At 41.0% G+C, this 22,684-nt stretch overlaps 1 protein-coding gene across 1 annotated transcript; it reads left to right on the top strand.

Annotated features, from left to right (window-relative positions):
- Nucleotides 1–578: 578 nt before the first annotated feature.
- Nucleotides 579–18,572, top strand: UNC93A (unc-93 homolog A). Its single transcript, XM_036380893.1, has 8 exons — nucleotides 579–665; nucleotides 3,964–4,145; nucleotides 4,941–5,170; nucleotides 8,199–8,324; nucleotides 10,695–10,903; nucleotides 12,055–12,190; nucleotides 13,783–13,914; nucleotides 18,307–18,572. Exons 1-8 carry the CDS (start codon nucleotides 579–581, stop codon nucleotides 18,570–18,572), a joined length of 1,368 nt encoding a protein of 455 aa, XP_036236786.1.
- The last annotated feature ends 4,112 nt before the right edge of the window (nucleotides 18,573–22,684 follow it).

The raw sequence follows: 22,684 nt of genomic DNA, 5'->3' as shown, positions 1-22,684 counted from the left end.
GTTGCCAAGCAGACAGCAGCTTTGGGATTCTGTGCTGCCCAGTCATGGAGCTGGTGTATGCAGAGCGAGCTGTAGCACACTCTCATTTCCTAGCATGCTTTTGTCAATAGTTAAGCAAGAGGCTTGGTATAGATTTCAGCACAGAGTTTAATCTTTGTCCCTTATGGCCTTGTGTATCTTTATGATGGAAAATGATTTCACAGCTTGCAATTTTTTTCTTCTGTGCTGATCATAGTGGAGAGCCATATAATATATTACTTCAATACTCAAATAGGTGCAAGTGTTGCAAGGGACACAACCTTATATACCTCTGTAAAAAAAACATGATAGGTGCCCTTGAGACTGCTGGCCTTTGCATGAGTAACAAGTGAATGAGTAACAACAAGTTTTCAGTATTACTTAAAAGTAAAGTTCACTGGTCAGTCTTCAAATAATTAGCAACTCTCTTCTCTACAAACACAGAAAAAAGTGACCTTTTCCAACAAGGCATAAGCTGTTTTTCTCCACCTCAAATCATCCCCTGGAATAATTGGATCAGCTTTGCCCACCGGCAGACCTTTTATCTTCTATGAATCAACATGGAAAGGAATCTTAAGAATGTTTTCGTCATTTCTTTTGGATTTTTACTTCTCTTTACTGCTTACTCAGGACTCCAGAGCCTACAGGTAAGAGGGGCATCTCCCATAGGCTATCAGGACAGCTGGTCTGGAAGGGCATCAGGCCAACTGGTAGTGTGAAATACATCAGTCTTTCCATGCTGTCTGTGAGGAAGGCATGCACAGTATTTTTTATAAGGTGGGTTAGAACATTAACTTGCTGCAGGTTACTATTCTTCACCCAGATCTGCAGCATTTACTAAATATTTCATTCTAGTATTTCTCAAATAGCTTGCATACTTGTGTCATGCTACTACTCTAGATCCACAAAATTTGTTTCAATGGAAACAGAAAACAAAATTAACCTGAGATGACTTTTCTCAAAAAAAGATATTGCCAAATGGAAAACAATTCAGTTTCTGGAAAGGATTTGTTTTGAATATTTCTAAATTGCTGAGATTTTATAATAATTATTATTGCACAGCAATGTGAAATTATTAAAAATTATGCCCAAACCATTAAATAGTTTAAGCATAAAATAATACAGTAATTTCTAGGCTCATGATATAACATAATAGTAAAACATATTATTTTTTAATAAAGCAATTGTAGCTTTACTGGCATTAACATCCTAAAACATAGTAGCAGAGATGGGTTACTAGAATGACTTGAATACTCAGGTTACCATTAGAGCTCTCTTGCTCATTCAAAATAAAAGACTGAGGGTTTCTGTTGCTGTCTATGAATGCTTCTGAGTAGATAAACACAAGGAGAAACTTCTCAGCCTAAAAGGCTCTGCTGGTCTAGTGGCTGATAAATGAATAGAAGAAATTGGCAAGCAACTTTAGGCAAGATATTAATGTATGACCCTGATCACCTGTATTGAATTTTCCAACTGGAGTGGGAATCTCTATGCCTTAAAGGTGGAACTTGATACATAACAGGATGAACTTGTTTGCAATAATGACAGCTTGACCTCATTTCAGGAGGAGGTCTGTCCTTGTTCTGTACATCTCTCTTCTTTCCTTGAACAGCTTTTCTTTGCTGGCATTGTCAGATTCTGAACTCAGGACTGTTCTGCAAAAACAGTCCCAAAACTGGTTGGAGGTCTTGTGAGTTGGGGAGACTGATAATGCAGAGGAAGATAAACCCTTGAAGCTGCAAGTCAGTCCCTCCATCAGAAACAGCTGGTTAGAGCTTGGTGCTGATAACAGCAAGGCTGTGGGTTCAGTGCCCATACAGCCATTTACTTCAGAGTGGGACTTGATGATCCTGTGGGTCCCTTCCAACTCAGAATATTCTGTGAACCTGTGCACCTGTAACTGGAATATTAAAAATTTTCATAATTCATTTCAATATTTCACTACTCAGACCCCCCCTCGCCCCAACAACAACAACAACAAAAACCCACAAAAAACCTAAAAAACAAACAAACAAACAAAAACCACAAAAAAAAAAACCCAAACCCAAACCAAAACAAGACCAAAACAAAACCAAAAAACCCCAGACAGTAAAAATCATATGATTGTGGAAGCCTGGCTTTTAATTTTTGGAAGTTGTAGATGACAAAACCAGGCATGTGATATTTCAAGAATAAGACCTCTGAGATCAGGAAGCCTCTTGGCCTGTTTACAAAACAACTATTCCAATTATCAAATGCCTTGACCCTGCTCTAACAGAGACTGTCCTCACCTCACTGTCCTGGTACCTGGCTATCTCCAAGCGTGCTGCATGACTGCCACCAAGGTCCTGCATGGCCAGATTGCACAGCCACTGCAGGCTTGGAAAGTGTTCCATGAAGCCACCAACAGCTTCATTCCCCTACAACGCTCTCCAGTGCCACCCCCTCAGCATCCAGTCCCCCTTCCAAAATCATGCTGAAGCATATCACCTATTAATCAAAACAATCAGGAAAACATTGCTAAGCAGCACAGAATTGCAGAATTATTTGGCTGGAAAGGACCTTAAAGATCATCTCATTCCAACCCTCCACCATGGGCAAGGACACCTTCCACTAAACCAGGTTGCTCAAAGCTCCATCCAGTCTGGGCTTGAACATCTCCAAGGATGGAGTATCCACAGATTTTCTGGACAACCTCCTCCAATGCCTCACCACCCTCACAGTAAAGATTTTCTTTCTAATATCTACCATAAATCTCTCTTTTAGTTTAAAACTATTGCCCTTTCTTGGCCTCTGACTATCTGCCCTTGTGAAAAGTCACATCCTCACTTTTTAAGGTCCCCTTTGAGTACTGAAAGGCTGCAGTGAGGTCTTCCTGGAGTCTTCTCTTCTCCTGGCTGAACAATCCCAACTCTCTCAGCCTGTCTAGGAGAGGTGGCCCATCCCTCTGATCATCTTCATGGCCCTCCTCTCCAACAGGTGCATGTCCTTCCTGTGCCAGGGACCCCAAAACAGGATGCAGTGCTTCAGATGCGGACTCACCAGAGCAGAGTAGAGGGGGAGATCACTTCCCTTGCCCTGCTGGTCACACTAATTTTGATGCAGCCCAGGATGCAGCTGGCCTTCTGGGCTGTGAGCACACACTGTTGCTCTTGTCCAGGTTCTCATGTACAGAATTCTCAAGTCCTCCCCTGTAGGGCTACTCTCAATGTGTTCTCCTCCCAGTCTGTACTCATGTCTGGGATTGCCTTGACCCAGGGGTAGCACCTTGAATTTGGACTTCTTGATCCTCATTAGGTTCGCATGGACCCATTTTTCAGGCTTGTCCAGGTCTCCCAAACTGATCTTCTCATTTCAACTTTCAGAGCATCAAGACAAGAGGATAACTATTTTGAGCATAAAACTATAAAACCTGGTTAGATCAGTAAAATCTATTCCTTCTTTGTGAAAATGTATGTGAATCAGTTACTTCCAACTACTAAGGGCCACTGCAAGCCTAGTAGGATATTTGGACCTTGACCTCTGAAAATTTTAGAAATTTTTTTTTAGAAATCTTTCTTAAAGCAAAGAATCTCCCAGTATTGCTATGCCAGCCCTTGTAGTGCAGATCTGAGAATATTCCTGCCCGAGACAACAAATGAAGGCCAAGAAAAGAGGTTATCTTTAATTCAACTTGCTTTCAAAGAGAAACTCAAACAAATAACATGAAATAATCTAAAGAATGACTTACCAAAGCTTTGAATCTGGGCAATCCTCACCTGGTATTGTATCATGTTTTCATAAATGGTCTAACATTTTGAAGAAATTTCCAAGTCCATAATAAGGCTGTTTTGGGGAAATGAGACAGCAATACCCAGCCCCAGATGCTATGTCTCTTTATTTCTGTCCAAAGCCACTCTCTGTACACTGTCTAGTAATATGTACCTGTGGTAAAATTTGTCTCAGTTGCTGTTTTTGTCCCTGCAGAGCAGTCTCAACGCAGAAGAAGGCCTGGGTGTTGCTTCCCTAAGTGTTCTGTATGCTGCACTCACCTTATCATCCATGTTCCTGCCTCCAATCATCATCAAGAAGCTGGGCTGCAAGTGGACCATTGCAGTCTCTATGTGCTGCTATGTCGCCTACTCCTTAGGGAACTTCTATGCTAGCTGGTAGGATTGAAATCCTCTAACCCTCTCTGTTGTGTTCAAACAAAATACGTAAGGGCAAAGTTCTTTCTTCTTTTTCTTCTCCATTCCTACTCTAACTCTGTGTTGCAGAGTAGAAAGTTGGATGCCAAAGGTGCTACTTGGAACAAATTGATATAAATAAATCCAGTTTTAGGTGGATCAGAGAGGTGAAAATGTGCAAAGAGTCAGAATGAATACATCCATCTACTCACCTGAAGTTGCTTCTCTAACTCATGTTTGTAGCAGAGATTCCCCTTTGGGGGAAAAAATCAGGAGTTTAATTTAAAAGTCAAAAGACTTTTAGGGTTGTTTTTGAAAAGGTTGAAGGGAGGACTGTCTTCCAGCCAGTAGCTCTGGGAGAAGAGGACTACAAGAGAAGGCTAACTCCTGCCTAGCTCTTTCTAAGGGTGGATGACAACTTCTGCTCTCCAGTGACAAGGGCTGCAAGTCTGTAGGGGAAAGTTGTCAATATCCATCTTCTGAAGTGCATGTGCAATTTAGTTCTCAGTTTAACATAGTTTAACTTATGAGAAGTTATGGCACATGAGCACAGACCCAGCCAGCCTGGCCTAGGCCTGGTCCCTGCCCAGACCTGCATATGCTTGCACAGCCTAAACTTCACAAGGCTAGCCTTCTCTTGATTCCATGTAACAGATTTATTGTATCATAAAAAGGATAAATCTATTTCTTTGATGTCTATTTTTGCTGCTGGATCTTTGGGCAAATGATTATTATGCTAATGGCAACAGCTATGCTAAATAAAGTGTTCTTTGGCAGGTACACACTTATCCCTACCTCTATGATCCTGGGTTTAGGAGGAGCACCACTCTGGTCTGCCAAATGCACTTACCTCACTATTGCTGGTACTTTGTATGCTGAGAAAGCAGGAAAAAGTGCTAGAGACATTATCAACCAATACTTTGGGATCTTCTTTCTGGTGTTTCAGACTTCCGGCGTCTGGGGAAATCTTATCTCATCCTTGATACTTAGCCAATCTTCAAACCAAGGTAAAATGTATTTAAAATTTTGGCACTTCTTTCTATAAACATCAACTAGTTCTAGATAGATGAGAGGTAGGTTCCTGCAGCTGAGCTTTCATAGTCAGTGGAAACAGGCACTTCAGATGAGAGTTAGCCCATCTGAGGATAGATATGTGAAATAGATGAGATAAATTTCTCTCTGAAAGTGACTATTTTCTATCAAAAATCAGCCATAAAGAGAGTTCAGACAAATAGCTAAAAAATAGAACTCTATTGAATTCTGTTTGAATTCTACTCCTGGATTGCAAAGCATAGATAGGCTGCAGGCAGTGACAGTACTTCACATCTGACTTCTGTTAAAAGCGGTTTAAAACAAAAGGCAAAATACTGGACCAACATTTTTGCAAAGCTTGTAGTATTGGGTTAATTTGCTGTTATGCATTCAAAATTAGTCAGACTGGTTGCTGGGCTTGCTGAAAATGAGTGCTGTACAGAGCTGTCAAGAAGAAATAGCAGTAGCTGTTGGCAGGAGCCTGTGTGCCAGGGCTCCTCTGCTGTATTTCAGGCTCAGACAGCAGATGCCAATGTAGCTTGAAGAAATCACTCAGCAGCAGTGCCCTCATTTCCCATGCATATAATTGGTGTCAATTTTAAAAGGGTAGTTGTGAAGATAAATTAATATTTGGATGCCACCTTACATATTCAAAATGCTGTGGTGTCTTATCATTGCAGTCTCCTGCATATTCCACATCCTGTCAAAATCAAAACAGGGTTGTTCTCCAGACATGGAGAGAACTTTCCATATACACTGCTACTATGAGTAGCAAGAAGTTACCTCTTTCCTGTCTCAGTTAAGCAGTATGTCCTCTGAAGAGTTCTGAAATAGCTACTAGGTTAAAGCTAAATGTCAGGAAGCTGGCATCAGGTTTTAATCTTTGAATCCTTGGATTTATGGCAAAGTAGTTGTCACAAGGTGTGATACTTACCTAGAATCATCCTTCCTTTAAACCTCAGTAACTGTAGGTGAAGCACCATTAAAGCAGAATGCTGGCAGACCTTTTCAAGTGCAGTGGAGCCCTGCTGACCTGATCCCAGAGCCACACAACATCTCTGGAGGGAATGTCTGTTCTGATTTCACTTGCAGGGTAGAGGCAGTGGTGCAGCTGTGGGGTCTGTACAGACTCCAACCATTTGACTCTCTGCCTCGCAGCACACATAATTTTAACAAGAGGAATAGAACACTGGTTTTTTGGTCTTGTAAATCCCTTCCTAGTTTTACTTTTGAGGATGTTCCTCCAAATTTAAAAGACGCTTATTTTTTTATCTATTGCATGGAATCTCAGAAAAATCTGTGTTCCTGTGAGCAGCTCTCAAAGCCAAAGGCTTTGCACATCTTCACGGCGGTGATGATCAGTTATAACATAAGTTTCTCTACTGTGCCTTCTCAGTGGGACACAGCTTTAATCTAGAGGGAACTTCTTTGCTGGGGCAAGGGGGTAAGAAGCTCATGCAATTCTTTTTCTCTCCTCTGTGGCTTGTGCAAAGGCACCCATTCATATTTTCATGTACTTAAAATGTGCTGTTTCGCTGAGCAGTAGGAAAGATATAGTATGTATTTGGAGAATAAAAATGGATAAAATTCAGACATGTACCTACTGTAGACATATTGCCTGCATCACTGCATCCAGGCACAGCAAGGCAAAGTTACACCATATGGTAATACCAAAACCAAAGACAGTAATCAGTGTAGATTTCAAGAGTCATCCTTCCTCACTCACGAATATTACAGTTTTAATTCAAAAGAAACAGTGCAAACCCTGCCTTGCACTTGCATATGACTAATTACATGTGCAGCTTCATCTTCAGATGATGCAGGAACAGATAAAAAACTTGTTTTACACATTTCCACACTTCATTCATGTGACTCACCTTTTGCATGTGGCAATTTGCTGAAGGTCTGTTTGTCTGTTTTTTGCTGAAGGTCTGTAGTAGTAGTAGGAGACTATAGTAGGTAATGATTTTCTTTACATTACTACATTTTTATGTTGAACCTAAAGTTGTTTATGAAGCTGGTTAGACAGCTGATTCACATCACAGCAACTTTGATGGGAAGCAATGAGGAAAAACACACTAAAAGTAGTTACACAATAAGCTTAATTGAAAAATTATGGATCAGCTCTTCCTTAAGGAATCAGCCAAGGTACAGCTGTATTGCCCTTTATAGTGCTTGGACCACAGACAAATTCTGCAGTGAAAGCACTAAAATTATTGTGTGGGCTTTGGATCTTCCTCCTCCAGGAGACAGTTTATTCAGGCTTACACTTTGGGTTAGCCTTCATTCTTTACTAAGAGGGTACTGGAGGAAGTGGGCACAGTGTGCTTGTGACAGTGTGTGAGTACCTGTGTGTTTGTGGCTCTGACATATGCCCTGCACAAAAGTGATAGGACTGCACAAAGCAAAGGTCTTACTGCAAACCCTGCTGAACTGTTAGTTTTAAGTGTGTTCTTAGAAAGTCATAAAGGCAGTAGTAAAACAATAAAGTCAGGAAAAGTAGGCTGCTTGGAAGACTGCAATACTGTGTAATAATAATTTGAATTTATATTAAAAATGTTTGAGGTGGTTTCTGTTCCTTTAACATATACAGAAATTATCTGGAGAGGAAAATGCAGGGTGGCTGTAAGAACTGAAGTCCATCAGTCCTTTGCTGGTGTAAACTTAGAGACCTATCTCATGAAGTATTATGAATAAGATGTAAAAATATATACTCAAACTTTGAATACTGCAAATTGAGCTTGGATTCAAATTTCAGCTCTAACTTTAGTCCCTGTCCTCATGTAACCATTAATTCAGTGTTCAGTGTCTCCTTTGTTTCTCTTAAACCAAAATTTGTGTGTGTTAAATGGGGATTCTGAAGTTAAATATCTCTACTCAGGAAAGACTTGAAACCAGGACCAATCACTAAGCACTGGATTCCTTACATTCTCATATCCTGACACACAGTGTGGACTTAGCTGATCTCTTCACTGACCTGCCTTTCATTTGGTTCTTAATTAGGGGAGATCTCAGAAGAAGACCTGGAATGCTGTGGAGCGTATGACTGCCTGACTGATACCACTAACAGCACTGGGTCAGAAAGACCCTCCGACTCCTTAATCTACACACTGTTAGGAGTCTATAGTGGTGAGTGATCCACACAATCTTTAATCACTATCACTGGTGGAAAGCCTAGTACTAGTGGAATCTAGTATGGCTTTACAAATGAAGATTCTGACTTTCTCCTTCAATCCAATTTGCTAAAGGAAAATGAGATATGTGAGACCTATAAACAATTCCTTCCTAAATAGTTCTAATGCTTTATGCCAGAGCTGTATCATTTTTATCTAAAGGAGAAAGATATTCTCTACATTTTTCACCTGGAATAAAGCTGAAGCCCAGTGTGGTAACTCAGATTCAACCAGGCAAATTGGCATATCTCCCATTTAGTAACTACAGCTGCTATAGACCTTCCTTGCACAAGACTAGAAAAGAATTAAATACAGGGAAGCTGATGCCATTAAAAGAGAAAATAGATGTGCAAGGATTAACTGAGTGAGGAAAAGTTCCAAAAAGTATCCCACTCAAAAGAAGTTATTCTCTGGATAAAGGAAAGTATCTGGTAAGGCAATGTGCACCTTAGTTCTGTCAAAATATTTTTAGTCTCTGAACGTAGAGGTAGTCTCTGTGCTGAGACAAAAACATAGAATTTGCCATACACTCCAATAGAGTGTATGTGATCCAGGCAGGGCCAGGTGTCAGTGCACAAAGGCATTGCAGAAAACTCTTCCTCTGTCCCCATCCTCCATTCCTAATTGGTGAGAAAGTGTAAAAGATATGCCCCCACTCTCCTCCCAGAATATACTGGAGCTGATGACTTTCTGCTCAAGGCATGTTTGTCTGTAAAGTTTAAATTTAAATTTGATGACTAACATATACAGCACTTCCTTAGGCTTTGTGCATGCAAAGTGAATGCAACCCTGCTTCCTCCTGACCCTTGCGTCACTGGGGTTTCGTTTTTCTTTGAAGCTCTTAATAAAAGAGATGTCTTTTCTTACCTCAAGGGAGAGTAACTGGCTAAATATTTCATTCACAGACATTTTTAAAATGTGTCCTCTATTTGATGGCTGAATGCTTGTTTTACCCAGCTTGGGGGGAGACAATAATGGATAACTCTTCTGCTGTTTTACTTTCTCAAGGTCTATGAATGTTTCTAGTTATGGTCATACCAACCACTGTTAAGCCATGCCATTATCTCCTACAATTGTTCTTGATTCATTTAACATATTTGTTATATATATTTTTCCTGAAAATGTGGATGTCCTGCTCTCATCCATATAAGTCCAGCAAATAGTCCATAAATACTAATAAACACTGGCAGAACCACTAATGACTTGAATCACAAAGGATTTACAGCTCAGCCAGAGTGGGGAACCAGTACACTAGAGAAATTCTAGGAGACATGGATGAAAAATAATAAGCAATAAAAAAATGAGGCAATTTATTGTAAATCCGCTGATGTATTTGGATATTAAAAGTTCACAGTAGAGACAATATCCATAAACATATTATAGGAGCACATTAAATAAGCAAAGTGGATGGAAAGAGGTGTCCAGTTCTCATCTTACTCTGAACTGTAGCTCTTTCCACGGATGGAATTCTAGTCAGCATAAGTGAGGAAACATTATCATGCCCTGCATCCTTAATGAAGCAATCAGTTGTGAATCTGTGGTTGTCTCATGTGTATTATGAGGCATGGTTGCCTTCTTGATAACATGAAAAAAATTGTTTTGATTCACTACACAAGCAATAAATCTAGACTGATACAGGCATGATCATTTTCTGATTAACTACTCCATATATTCTTTTATATGCTGCTTCTGCTTGGAATTATAGGTTTGAAGCTGTAACTTCCATCTTTTCAAGTTAACTAGAGCTGTTCGCTATCACCTTCAAAACAGAATATATTCCATACTCAAAGCATGGTTCTGAGCCAAAAAAAAAAAAAAAAAAAAAAAAAGGCACAACATATACTGGGTTTCAAGAGAGCATTTATTATTCTTTCCATGTATTTGAAAGAAGAGCCCTGCTAGCCATGAAAACCTTGGCACTGGAAGTGAGCACTCCTCTCTCTTGTTGATTTAAAGCCTTCTGATAGCTCCTGAGGGAGGGAGCTGTTTCTGGCCAGCTCCCATGGCCGTGGCCCTGGCCGCCCTGGCAGGGTGAGCCGTCACCCTCTGCGGCCGTGCACCGGCGGCTGTCACAACAGCCCAGCCACAGCTGAGCTGAGGGGATTTGCCAGTGCACAGCTGTATGCAGAAGATGTGAATGTAGATCAGGCCTTCTTGTTTATACAGAAATGGCCTTTACACTGAAGCGGAATCTGAGGCAGCTGCCAAAATACCCCACAGAGAGCTAAGCACCAAGTCAGAGCAGTAACAGCAGCAAGCAACTTCCCATCATTCTTTCAGCATTCCTCAGTTTTTCATGAACTTTTTGTTTTGCTTTTTTTTGCAGCTAGTGGTGTGCTAGCCGTGTTGCTGGTTATTATATTTCTGGACCAGATCAAATCTGACCAAGCAGAGACTGAGAAAGAAAAAACACCCTTTTGGTCTACGTTCCTAGCAACTTTACGGCATCTTAAAGATAAAAGACAGTGTCTTCTAATCCCTCTGACAATGTACAGTGGGTTTGAACAGGCATTTCTTAGTGGTGACTTCTCAAAGGTATGCATGTAAATGAAAATATATTTCTGTCTCATTTTTTTGTGCTGTTGCATCTTATTATTACATCTGATCAATATTTACTTGTCAAATGAAGATGTTTTTAATGATGATTTGTGGATTATAAAATTACTGCTTGCTTCTACATTAATGACCTCTGAGTGACATCTTCAAACATCAGTAAATATGTCCCTTGGAACAGCCTCAAAAATAATGCAGTAGAGAGCTTAACTCACCAGTGGAGGCCGCAGCAGAGAGCTACAGGCCCAAACTCTTCATCTTGTGGTAAATAACAAACTGGGAGAAAAGCCAGAAGCCAGCAAAGCTTTCATATCTTCCTTCCTCTTCTGGTTTCCCTAGAGCCTGTATAAATGCGAGTCAGCACACATTCCACATATTTTATTTTGACAACCTTTACAGTAAGAGGGCAAGTCCTCAGCATGGCTGGCTGAAAGCCCTCACCACTCACTCCTGCAGCAGGTCCAGAGCCTGACAGATTGAAGGGATTCAAACCACCTCTGATCCTCCAGTTTCTCAACAAACCTAGACATGCAGCAGGTGTGTTCTCCTGGCATTTGTTGAGAAAGCCTCAAAAGAAAGAGGACAACCTTCCTGAGCTGCTTCTTTCATGCTTAAGGCTTTCAAACCTTGCATGTAAATCAGATGGAACGGTGCACTTGTTGCTGTGCTGGAACAGACTGAAAGGGGCACTCCATAGCAACCTCCACTTGTTATGTACTCTTATAGAAGAGGCTCTCTTATTTTTTGGGAGCTGCTCTGTCATGACCATAGTGTCAATCATCAATTTCATCTCTTGGGCTACCATGCGAAGGGCAGAAAATTCTTAGTGCTACTTCCAGGACTTTTATTTGTACAATTAAATTTATATTTGTACAGGAAGCAGTGCTCAGATTTGTTCTGCTTGTTATTCCCCTGTTTGCATGGCATCAGTCTGATTGGGAACTGGGATAGCAAAGTTGCCCCTGAAGGCCAGCTATGTCAATGCAGCAGAGACTTGTCAGCAAACTCTCTAGCAGTGCTTCTTTTATCTCATCCATGCTGGCTATTTACCAAACACTCAGGCTAAGATACCTGAACTTTAGCTGTTTATTTTTATCAAAGAAAATGTGACACCACTATCCCTTCTCTTCCAGAGTTTTGTGACCTGTGCCCTGGGGATACAGTATGTTGGCTATATGATGATCTGCTTTGCAGGTATAAATTCCCTCTGCTCTCTGCTCTTTGGAAAGATCTCCCAGTTCACAGGTAGAAAACTTCTATTTGCATTAGGTATGTAAACATTTCTTGAATGACTGATCACCACATGTAATCAAATCCTCTACTCCCTCTTTTGCATGTACAAAGGGATAGCTTGCTGTCAGCTATCAATTAAAGCCAAAGTCAGTCTAGAGGCAGGCTTCACAAACTTCACTCATGAGAAGAGAGGCAGCTCAGCTCACAGTTAAGCACTGTATTGCTGTCTTTGCCTTACATCACTTTGCTGGTGATGTAAGTTCAGCCTGCTTTGGAGGGCTCTATCTGGGCAGAAAGTGTCCTATAGCTTTGATGCAGCCAATGACAAATGATCTTACCATGCAGATGTTGAGACTTGCACTATCATAAGCAGGATTTCTCCACTGGGCTGAAACCTCCTCACCCTTATGGAGTGAAAGCAAGTCACTGTTGACCTGAGTCTCAGGAAATTACAAACTTGGAAATTTCAGTGAAATTTCAGGAAGCTTTTTAAAAGTTGGCCTGTTGTCCTTTTTACTACTTGTTCTATAGGGAGAAAAGTAGAAGAAAGCCATGTATCAGGCTAGAATAACTTAAGGCTTGTGTATGGGACAGTAATTTTCATGTTGCCTTGAGAAAAGATTTGCATATTTAAGAACATCTCCCCCTCCAGAGAACATTGTTCTAATGAGTAATGGAGGCGTTAAAAAAATACCAAGAAATATATCTTTTGTGGCTCTGTATGCATTATGCATACGGAAGTGGACTAATACCCTTTTTCCACTATGCAATAATGTGTATTATTAGTAACATCACTGATAGATCAATATGCATCAAGACATTCTAGCCATTTTGTCCACAGGAAATTTTAAACCTGGACAGGAAGAAGAAATTTAGAGCACTTTCTGTTATGGTCACTAGCTCAAAGGTTCTTCTGTCTGTTCTAGGTGCGTGTCTCAGTCTATAAAACTCAGATATAAAAAAACCCCAAAAAATCAAAAACCAAAACCACTATATAGTAGCAATAAACAATTAAATCTCCCCCAGAACTGTAGTGTTAGAAATGGAACACCTCTGAACCTCTCAATTCTGTTTAGTGGTCATTTTACTCAACCTGTGAATGTGCACCTGTGGGGGAAAAAAATCTGTGACTCATTTACAAACCACTTTTCAAAATAAAGACCCAAAGCCACCTTCTAGAAGTCCTTAATTGTCACCTCTGGCAAACACCCTTCTACTCTCCTTGTCTTAAATGAGGTTTTCTAAATGAAAACTTCATTTAAGACACGGAGAGCAGAAGGGTGTTTGCTCCCCCTTCCCACATGCCTCACATGGTGACTGCAAGCCTTTCAGAAGCTCCTTCTCCTACTCAGTGGTTCGTGTCCTTTGGGCTGCAACCATACCAGCACTGAGCATCTCTCAGCTCAGGACCCTGCTCAGAATTATGAATTAGACACTGTCAAAGGCCTGCATTGTCTTGTGTTTCATGCGATATCAGCTCAGTCAGCACAAAGCTCAATGAACCAGAAAGATTTTAAGATTGCCTTGTGCTTTGGTGAGGGTGGAATAAAAAAGTGTTATCTACCACAATCTGTCCTGATTAAAATTGCATCTATATTTCTCTTCTTTATTTCCTTCTAAATCAACAGCTGCAGTTCTGAACACAAGCTGTATAATAACAGTACTGCTCTGGAAACCTGATCCCAAGCAGCTTGCTGTGTTTTTTGTAATCCCTGGTCTTTGGGGTGTATCTGATGCTGTTTGGCAAACACAAACTAATGGTAAGTCCTGGTGGCAATGAAATGTATTCTCTCAAGATATAAAAGTCTGCATGTTTGAATCTATGAAAAAATGCTGCATAACAATGATAATGCTTTCAGAGAGCAGCTAAAAAAATGTTGACTCATTGGAAAGCAGAAGAAATAGAAAAAGTTGGGAGTAAGAATGCAAATACTCATTGAGCCAATTTTTCCAAGATGAAGAGAGAAGAATACTGCAGAGGATGGTAATGGATATTCAGAATAAATATTCTGGAGGAGTACAAGTATTTCAAAGTAATTTAGAAACTAAGAAGAACTATACATTTAGTCTGTCTTTTGCAATAAAGGAGAGCACTCTGGATAAAAATTAACTCAAAGCTCAGCAACAAAAGAAGCAGAAAATTGTCTGTTAGGAGATATTGGAAAAAATGTAGGAGAAAACCACAGAAAGCAATATTATGTAGCCAAGTAACTTCATACAGCTCTGATTTACTTCATTTCAAAACTCATAATCCAGTGTGATAACGCATAAGTAGGCAATAAAAAGGAGCAAGGTCATGGGGCACTTTTCCTTGAAGGAAGACTAAAAAGCTAGAAATCTTTAGCCTGGACAAGAGGTAAGTATGGAAAGCAGTCAGTAAGGTAATTAATTTTATGGAGAAGGTGACTTGACATTAATGATATCTCCTAAAAGCAGGACTAGTGGCACTAGATAAAGCTATCAGGCAGAAGCCTGTATAGAAATCAAAATGAATATTATTTCTCACGCAATGCAAAAACAAAGTATGGAATTCATTGCCAAAACTTTAAGCTGGAATTATATCACATTGTTACAAAATCACTTCAGGGGAAAGTGCTCCTCTGGACACACATGAGGTTATGTGTCTTGGCCTTCCTTCCTCTGATCCCTTTGGTTGTTTTAGGGCCTTAGAAGATTTCACCCACTAGATAAAGTGGCATGTTCCTACTAGACAGCCAGATGGAAAACATGGCAGTCCATTGCCTGGCACTGGTAGTGATCTCCTTTCAAACACATGTCCCTGCCTCTAGCACACAGGGTCCAGCATCCTTCTCTGCCCCTCCAGCAGCTCCAGCTCATATCCCCTAGAGGAGAGCTAGTACACACATCAAGGGACACCCTCTCATTATCTCACATCCTTACCAGAGGCTTGTGCCTTAGGTAAAAATTTTAAACCAGTGCTCTTAGTAATACTTAGAGCCATGGAAGGAGAACATCAGTGGGGATTTGCTCTCTCTTAAGCAAAGCTGTTCATTCATTTCCTGCTTCTTCAGCCACAGTCATTTTGACTGCTCTGTGAGTTTCTTCCTAACACTTTTGAGAACTCATCTTAGTCTTCCACTGGGATAAAGGACCTGTCCTTTGTCCTGCTTCTGTCTCATCCAGAAAGCCTTGTCCTTGGATACTGTGCTTCTTTCAGAATCACAGTGGGGTTAGGGATGGAAAAGGACCTCTGGACTTCAGCTGCCTTGCTCAAGCAGGGCCATCTGGGCACAGCCACTCTCTCAGGACCATGCCCAGGGACCCTTTGATATTTTCTAGAGAAGGACACTCCACATCCTCTCTGGGAAACCTGTGGCAGTGCTCAGTCACCCTCATAGTAAAAAAAATTCCTGATGTTCAGAGGAAACCACATGTATTTCAATTTATGCCCATCTCCTCTTGCCCACTTTTCTTGGACACCACTGAAAAGAGCTGGGCTTTGTACCCCCTCTTCTAGCATTTACATACATTTGAAATGTCCTTGAGGAGCATGCTTCCTCAGTAAGGTCCCTGCATGACTGACAAAAAAGCACCTGATGCCCACATTAGGGAAGAAAGAGGTAAGTACAGAGGACTTGAGTATTAGAGAAGGTGGCTGAAAAGTGACTGTAGAATCCAAACCCCCAAATGAGGCAAAAACAGTGGACAATGCTTCATGTTACTTGATGCTGAGTGAGCTCTGCAGCTATGTGACTGGATTAATCTCTATTTACAGCACTGTTTCAGGTCATCTCCATTCCCAGATTCCTGCGAGATACTTGTGAAAATTTCACATTTGTGTGAAAACTTTCACATTTGGAAAACACCCAAATGTTCCTTTTGTCTTGCGTAGTGATTTTTTTTTTTGGTCTGTACCTTACTCAGCTGTTTCACAGCTCCCATTTATAAAATTACACAAAGTTCACTTTGTCACATTGTCACAATGGAACATCAAGTGATGACATGAAAGTGATGAATAGAGAGGTGCAGCGACACTACCCCACAATGCTGCATCCCAGAATAGGATCTTCAGTTTTACATACCCACATAGGACTGAATGTCTTCTCGCCTTCAAACGTTTTATACAGATATGCCTCACATAAGAAATTCCCAGCACCAAAGACTATGAGGTAAGACCTCCAAAATAACATTGGGTTACAAGGTCTGTGGTCCTTCCTTTGCTGAAGTCCCATGAGTGCTGCTTGGGCACCAGTAGATGAACCAGTGAATACATAAATGGCACAGTGCCACATACTTCAGGCATTCTTTGGTTTGCTTTGTGCTCCTGTGGATATTTGATACTCGAGTACCCCCTAGAGGATATGTAGGCTCACAGTGGATGAGTCACTTCATCTTAGAAAGTTTTCCTGACATGTTTTTGTTTGTGTGGGGGGGCTCTCACTTATTTCCAATGAAAGCAACTTCATTTCAGAGCATGTAGTGCTCTTTCTTACCTAACTTGAGCACAGATGCTGATATTGCCCACTGACAAAAATTGTACCTGGGACATAACAATTGTGTAGCATGGAACTATCAGGTGGACTACAGTAAAACCAAGTTCTTTCCAGGCTGATTTGTGTCTTTAGAAAGAATATTAGTCTAAAGAGTTTATAAACCCGGACTCAAATAATTTCTAGCAGTCCTGTTATATACTCATGCCTACTAGTACCAGGGGAATGAGTAGGAGAACAGGCAGTGGCAAAAACCCAGGAAAATTTCCATGGAAGTGAAATCTGAAAATTCAGAACTAGCAGTCTCTTCACTCACTCAGCCCAGCAGGTCCTGCTGAAGCTCATCCAGGCAATTTGCTTCAAAATAGCAAACATGTACCAGCTGAAAACCAGAGAACCTTTTGACATAGAACTGCCATGGCATTAGAAACCTTCCTAATACCTTTCTAGAAGATAACACTGGGCATATCAGGAAATTAATACGAACAATTTGTACTTTTTCATTTATTAGGCAAAACTATGAAGGGTTATAATATCTACACTCCACTCAGCCAGTTTAATGAACTAAGTGCATCTTGTGATGCACTTGTCCAGATTTTCCATCATGCCTAAATTGAAACAATTCAGTAAATGTCCTCTTGCAGTCATCAGGACACATAAGCTTTTCATACAGATGAAGTCTCCCCCTACTTAACAAAACTGAAGGGGTAGCCAAATCTACTCAGATTTTTCAAAGAACTTTGCATTCCTCTTTGCCTTTTGGCTGAATGGACATATTTCAAAGAGATGTGTTGTTAGACAAGTGGGTGAAAAGAGTCAAAGTTCATTATATTCTTCTTCCCTCTGCACACACCATGTCTGAATGAGAGTAAATGTCCTATTCTTTGTCACTGCTGATGCTAGCTCAGCAGCCAGAGGAAAGCAAACTCTCTGCCCTTCCCTGTGTGCTTCACTAGTCAGACCTGGAGGCTGGAATCCCTCCCTGGATCCCAGTGGTGGGTGTGCAACTGACTGAGCTCATTGGGACCTTCCCAACTGCATTAGGGCGATCACTTGAACTGAGTCTCAATATCAAGTAAGTTTTCCAGTTGCTGCCTCGAAGTTCTGTATGCATCAAGGATATTCTATTCTATCAAGGATTCTGTATGCATCAAGGATTTCTATTCTATTCTATTCTAAGGCTAACCCATCCATGAGATGAAAATTTGAAAAACTGGTTGATTAAGAGAGACATGTCTTAGTTGCATACTTAATCTGGGCCTATGTTGTGAAAGCTTGTAGGGATTTGGTATGAGCTTATCAATAGTTATACATAGAGACTCTACAATGTCAATGTCTGCCTTTTTCTCCTTACTTACTTGTTCATCAGTGCAAAACCCTTGATTTTTGTAGCTAATAATTTGAAAAAAGAAGTCATGCCATCTTCATTAGCTCACATCCTTTCTTCCTTATTCACATTTCTGTTCCCCTTTTCTTCCATGTTCTCTATTTTGTTGTGTTTATTTTGCTAGTTCATTTGTTACAATTCACAGAAGCACAACAACTTTTTAAGACAAGGCTTGTATTTTCCTTTCTCTGACATTTATGAGGGAGTGTCTGTCTTCCCCATTGTGCTCTATTTATTCCCTTTGCAGAAAATATGCGGTTGCAGATTTAATCTTCACAAGACATGTTTTTCCTTCCTTTCTTCCTTCCTTCCAGCACTTTATGGCATTTTATTTGAGAAAAACAAGGAGGCTGCCTTTGCAAATTACCGTCTCTGGGAATCAGTTGGATTTGTCATCGCCTTTGCTTACAGCACCAAACTGCAAGTCTACATCAAAGCCTACATTGTACTGTCTGTGCTTGTGCTGTCCATGCTGACCTACGGAGCGGTGGAATACCTCGAGGCTAAGAGCTCCCCTGGGACACCTGCTGCTACAAAGAAGGAAAATGGGGGGCCCCACTCCCAGGAAACACACATGTAATCCAGCAGGGATTGGATTGAGTGATAGAGGCAAAGCAAACTGGCCAGCTCCTTACACGCATGTCTCCAAGGGTGCTCCAGTGTGTACTGTATCCAGAAAGACAGTAAAGGAACAGAATTTCAAGGCCATTATAATGCAAATGTCTCAAGAGTAAAAACATCCTTTGACATCTCACCTTTATAAGGGAAGATTTATCTGACTTTACCCTTTCACGCAGATGACCAACTAATTAATAAAGTCTTAAGAAATGTAAGCAAGATTCCTGAAGTCCTCACCTTTTTGTTTCTTTAGATAAGGTCTGGTGTATCTTTACAGTCAAACCACATGCAGAATGAAAGAGGCAACTGGGGTTGCTCAGTTGATTGCAATTAATACACATAATTTCATGGAACCATTAATTATAAAGATTTATGTTGCATTCTTTAACATCTGCTGTAAATTGCATCAGCCTATAGACTGGCTATATCTGCACACCACAGAATCAGCCAACCACTGAGTCCACACACCTGTCTCAGGTCAGCAGACAGCTGTGAGTCTGCCCATGTCATCCCTCTATCTCAGCACTCTTTGTCTTTTGATTTTCCTGTCTCAAAATTTTCTGTCACCACTTACAGCAGCTTCATCCTAAAAGAGATGCATTCTACAAGACAAAATACTTCAGTGGTTATGACCTTGCCCCGCTTTCCCATCCAGGGCCAGAGCTGTTTTCACGATGAGCAGCCAGGCCATGGTGAGCATAAGAGTGCAAGTGACAGTGCAAGTCACAGAGAAATAGGGAGAAAAGGAGGATGGGCTTACACTGTAATCTACAGAGATCCACATGTATCCTGTAGTGGCTCATCTCATTTCAACTTCTCTTTAGTTTTACCCATATTGTTTCTAGATATGGATTTTTGTGGTTTTACTGCAAAGAGAAGAGTCTTACAGTACAGTTACTGTGCAGTGTCCCTGCATCTTAATGAGAGAGCAATGTACAGACCTCACGTTCATTACTGGTAATGACACATTCAGATTCTCTGTGTGAGGCAGACAGCACCAAAGGAAGTGCAGACAAATGCTCTTCATGTCCAAGACTAGTGCTGCCTCTGGAAATAAACCACATGTAGCTAGCTAAGTTGTTGCCTGCCATGGAGATAACATTTGAAACTACTTCCTCTCAGCTACTAACCACAGCAGTAGGATGAGGCACCACACAGTGTGACAACAATAACACAATTTGTGTGACAAAAATCCCCAAATTGTTACGTCTTTTAAACAGCAACATACTTCATGCTACTTTACTGTCTTTCTTATATTTCTTGTTCCCAACCATCTGGACTCCCCTTCAGACTTCACGTGTTGATTCATAGGTTTTCACATGATGAGCTTTTTTCCAGGTCTCATACAATAAAGTAAAATTTATTATGTCCTGCAGAAGAGAAGGTGACAGGTGGGCTCCCTCACGTCTGCAGCTTTCTCTTGCACCTTTGCTCTGTCAGCTCAAAGTCATGCTGTTGATCTCTCTGTTGGAAATACAAATGGTAAAACTATTGTGGCTAAAGAATCCTGACAGCCTCCTATCTGCCCAGCATGCACAGATGGATATTCTAGGCTGCTGCTGATTTTCACCCCACACTGCTTCCCTCTCAAAAGAAACACAGCATCGGGTTTCGATGCATCTCTGAATCCTCCTCTGATTGTCTTTTACAAAGTGATGTTCAATGGCAAGCGAAGCAAAGAGGACTTCTGAGGTCAACATCGTGATGGAAAACTCATCTGTGTGAATGCAATAACTTTTTATTTGTGACAACCCAACGCAGAAGTCAGAATCCTGCTACATGAGATCATCTACACCCTCAGAACAAAAAGATGACCCCACTTAGACACTATACAGATTTTTTATTTTAATATAGTTTCTCTTCTGTACTGAATCTGGCTGGGATGGAGTTAATTTTCTTTGTAGCAGCCCATATGGTGCTGTGTTTCAGATTTTTATAACTAAAACAGTGTTGATAACACACTAGTGTTTTGGCTATTGCTGAGTAATATTTACTGAACATCCAGGTTTTCTCTTTTTCTCCCCTCTTCCCCCTCAGTGAGTAGGTTGCAGATGCCCAATAAGTTGGGAGGTGGAAAAACCAGGACAGCTGAGACAGAGTGATGAAAGGGGGTATCTCATGCCACATAAGCCGTGCTCAGCAATAAAATTTTGGGGCAGAGAAGCAGGAAAAAGGTATTCTGACCTTGTTGAGGACCTCAGTATCACTGACATTGAATCAGCACAGGAGACAGGACATTGTGACATGTGGTTTAAGGAGTTGGTTTTCACTCTGGATTTTTTTACAGGACTTTATGTAGTCATTTCCTGAATGACAGCTCTTCCATTGCACAGGGACCATGAGGAAAAACTCTGTTACCTTGGGAATGAAAGCCACAGCTACAGGCAGCAATGCAATGAACATGTTTTGCCTGGAACAGGATGAATATAAAGGTGCCTATCAGTCTTGGACATGACTTAAATGAAAATTGCCACTTATATTGTTATGCATGGCCAATACACAGTTATAGAACTGATATGGTTTTGCTTATTGTAAAGGCTGTAGGGATTTTGCTGCATAGTAGAGATAAAAATATTTAGGCAGAAATTCAGCTAGCAACATATATTCATTGAAATGCAAGAAAATAAATGATAGTTGAGGTTGCTGTGACATGAGACATCTACTCTCTCATGGCCAAGAAAGACTCCACAAACCCTGCTTCAGTCTAGCAGGTAGCAAATAGCACAGGTCAGTCTGTGCTGAAGCCTCAACCAGCAGCAGGGTGCAGGCAGACTCACCCTGCTTCACCACATGTTCCACTGCCAGACAAGCTCTTCCCTCACCCCCAACAACCGTGTTAATTTTGCAGTGAAACAATAACTTTTATCAGTCTGACTCTGAGTGTGTGAGTTTAACAGGAGCAGGTGTAGCTGCCTCAAAGGATGGTAGCTTTGGGGTTTGAAGGGGAAGCAAGATGAGTCCCTCCCCAGTCATGTGACTGAAACCCTCCAGAGCTCTGAGTCAGGCAATGAGTAATAAGCCCGTTGATGCTTATCTACTGAATGCTCTGTGTTCCATGGTGTCACAGAGAATGGCGTCCTGCTTTCCTTGTGGTGAAGGCCAGGTTGGATGGGGCATTGAGCAACTTGGGCTAGCAGGAGGTGTCCCTGCCCATGGCAGAGGGGTTGGAACTGGATGGCCTTTAAGGTTCCTTCCAACCTGACCATAGAACCAGAATCATTCTGGTTCTATGATTCCAAGCTCTCTGCTTCTTGGTGCTGGTTGGCAGCAGCAGTACATGGATGTTAAACTCCAGCACAGACAGAGAAGCTGGGGTAGTTTCTGCATTGTGGAAGAATGTCTGCAAACTCACAGGTGGGTCTACAAGTTATTAAGGAATGGGCTGAACACAGAACCCATTGGGAATGAAGGCTGGTGAAAAGATGAGGGTTCATCTGGGCACACATTTAAACATAGTGAAGTGAGTGAAATTTATCTTCATTTATTTAAACCAATGCCTAATCCTAGAGTCCGTGCTTCATAATTGCACTTCAAGAGCTTCTGCTAATACGTCATACAACTTTAACAAAAGTGGATAGGTATTCTTTCTTAGTTAAAGTGGTTTGTTTTCTTTTCTTGGCATTTAATTGTCTGGGAAATTGAAGCAGACATTTGTTATATCTAGGTTTGGTGAGCCAGCTTCCTGTAAACTGGCATTCCCTGAATGTTGAAGTTTAATTTCATTCTCTGAATGCCAGAGGTATGAAAGAAGTTCATTAATATAAGCTGATATGAACAAACCACCAAAGAAAGCTTCATTGTTCAGACATTATCAACAGCTTAATTTATGATTACCTAGTGGAGACTGTGATGACACAGTTTACCACACACTGGCTGCATGTTCAATAGCAGAAACACTGCTAATAGCATTGTCGAGCAGTGCAGAAAAGACAAAGCTAACTGCAGTCTGTAAGGTGACTCATTCAAATTCTTACCATGGCTGTGTCCAACCACATATTTTTTTTCTTAATTTAATAGTGTTTGCCCCAGGATTTGAACCAGATACTGTAAATCTTGTTTAGTTTGGTATGGTTG

The sequence above is a fragment of the Molothrus ater genome, chromosome 3, assembly GCF_012460135.2.
Source record: "Molothrus ater isolate BHLD 08-10-18 breed brown headed cowbird chromosome 3, BPBGC_Mater_1.1, whole genome shotgun sequence".
Lineage (NCBI taxonomy): Eukaryota > Metazoa > Chordata > Aves > Passeriformes > Icteridae > Molothrus > Molothrus ater.
Note: the sequence above shows the minus strand (reverse complement) of the source record. Positions and strands in the feature narration are given on the sequence as shown.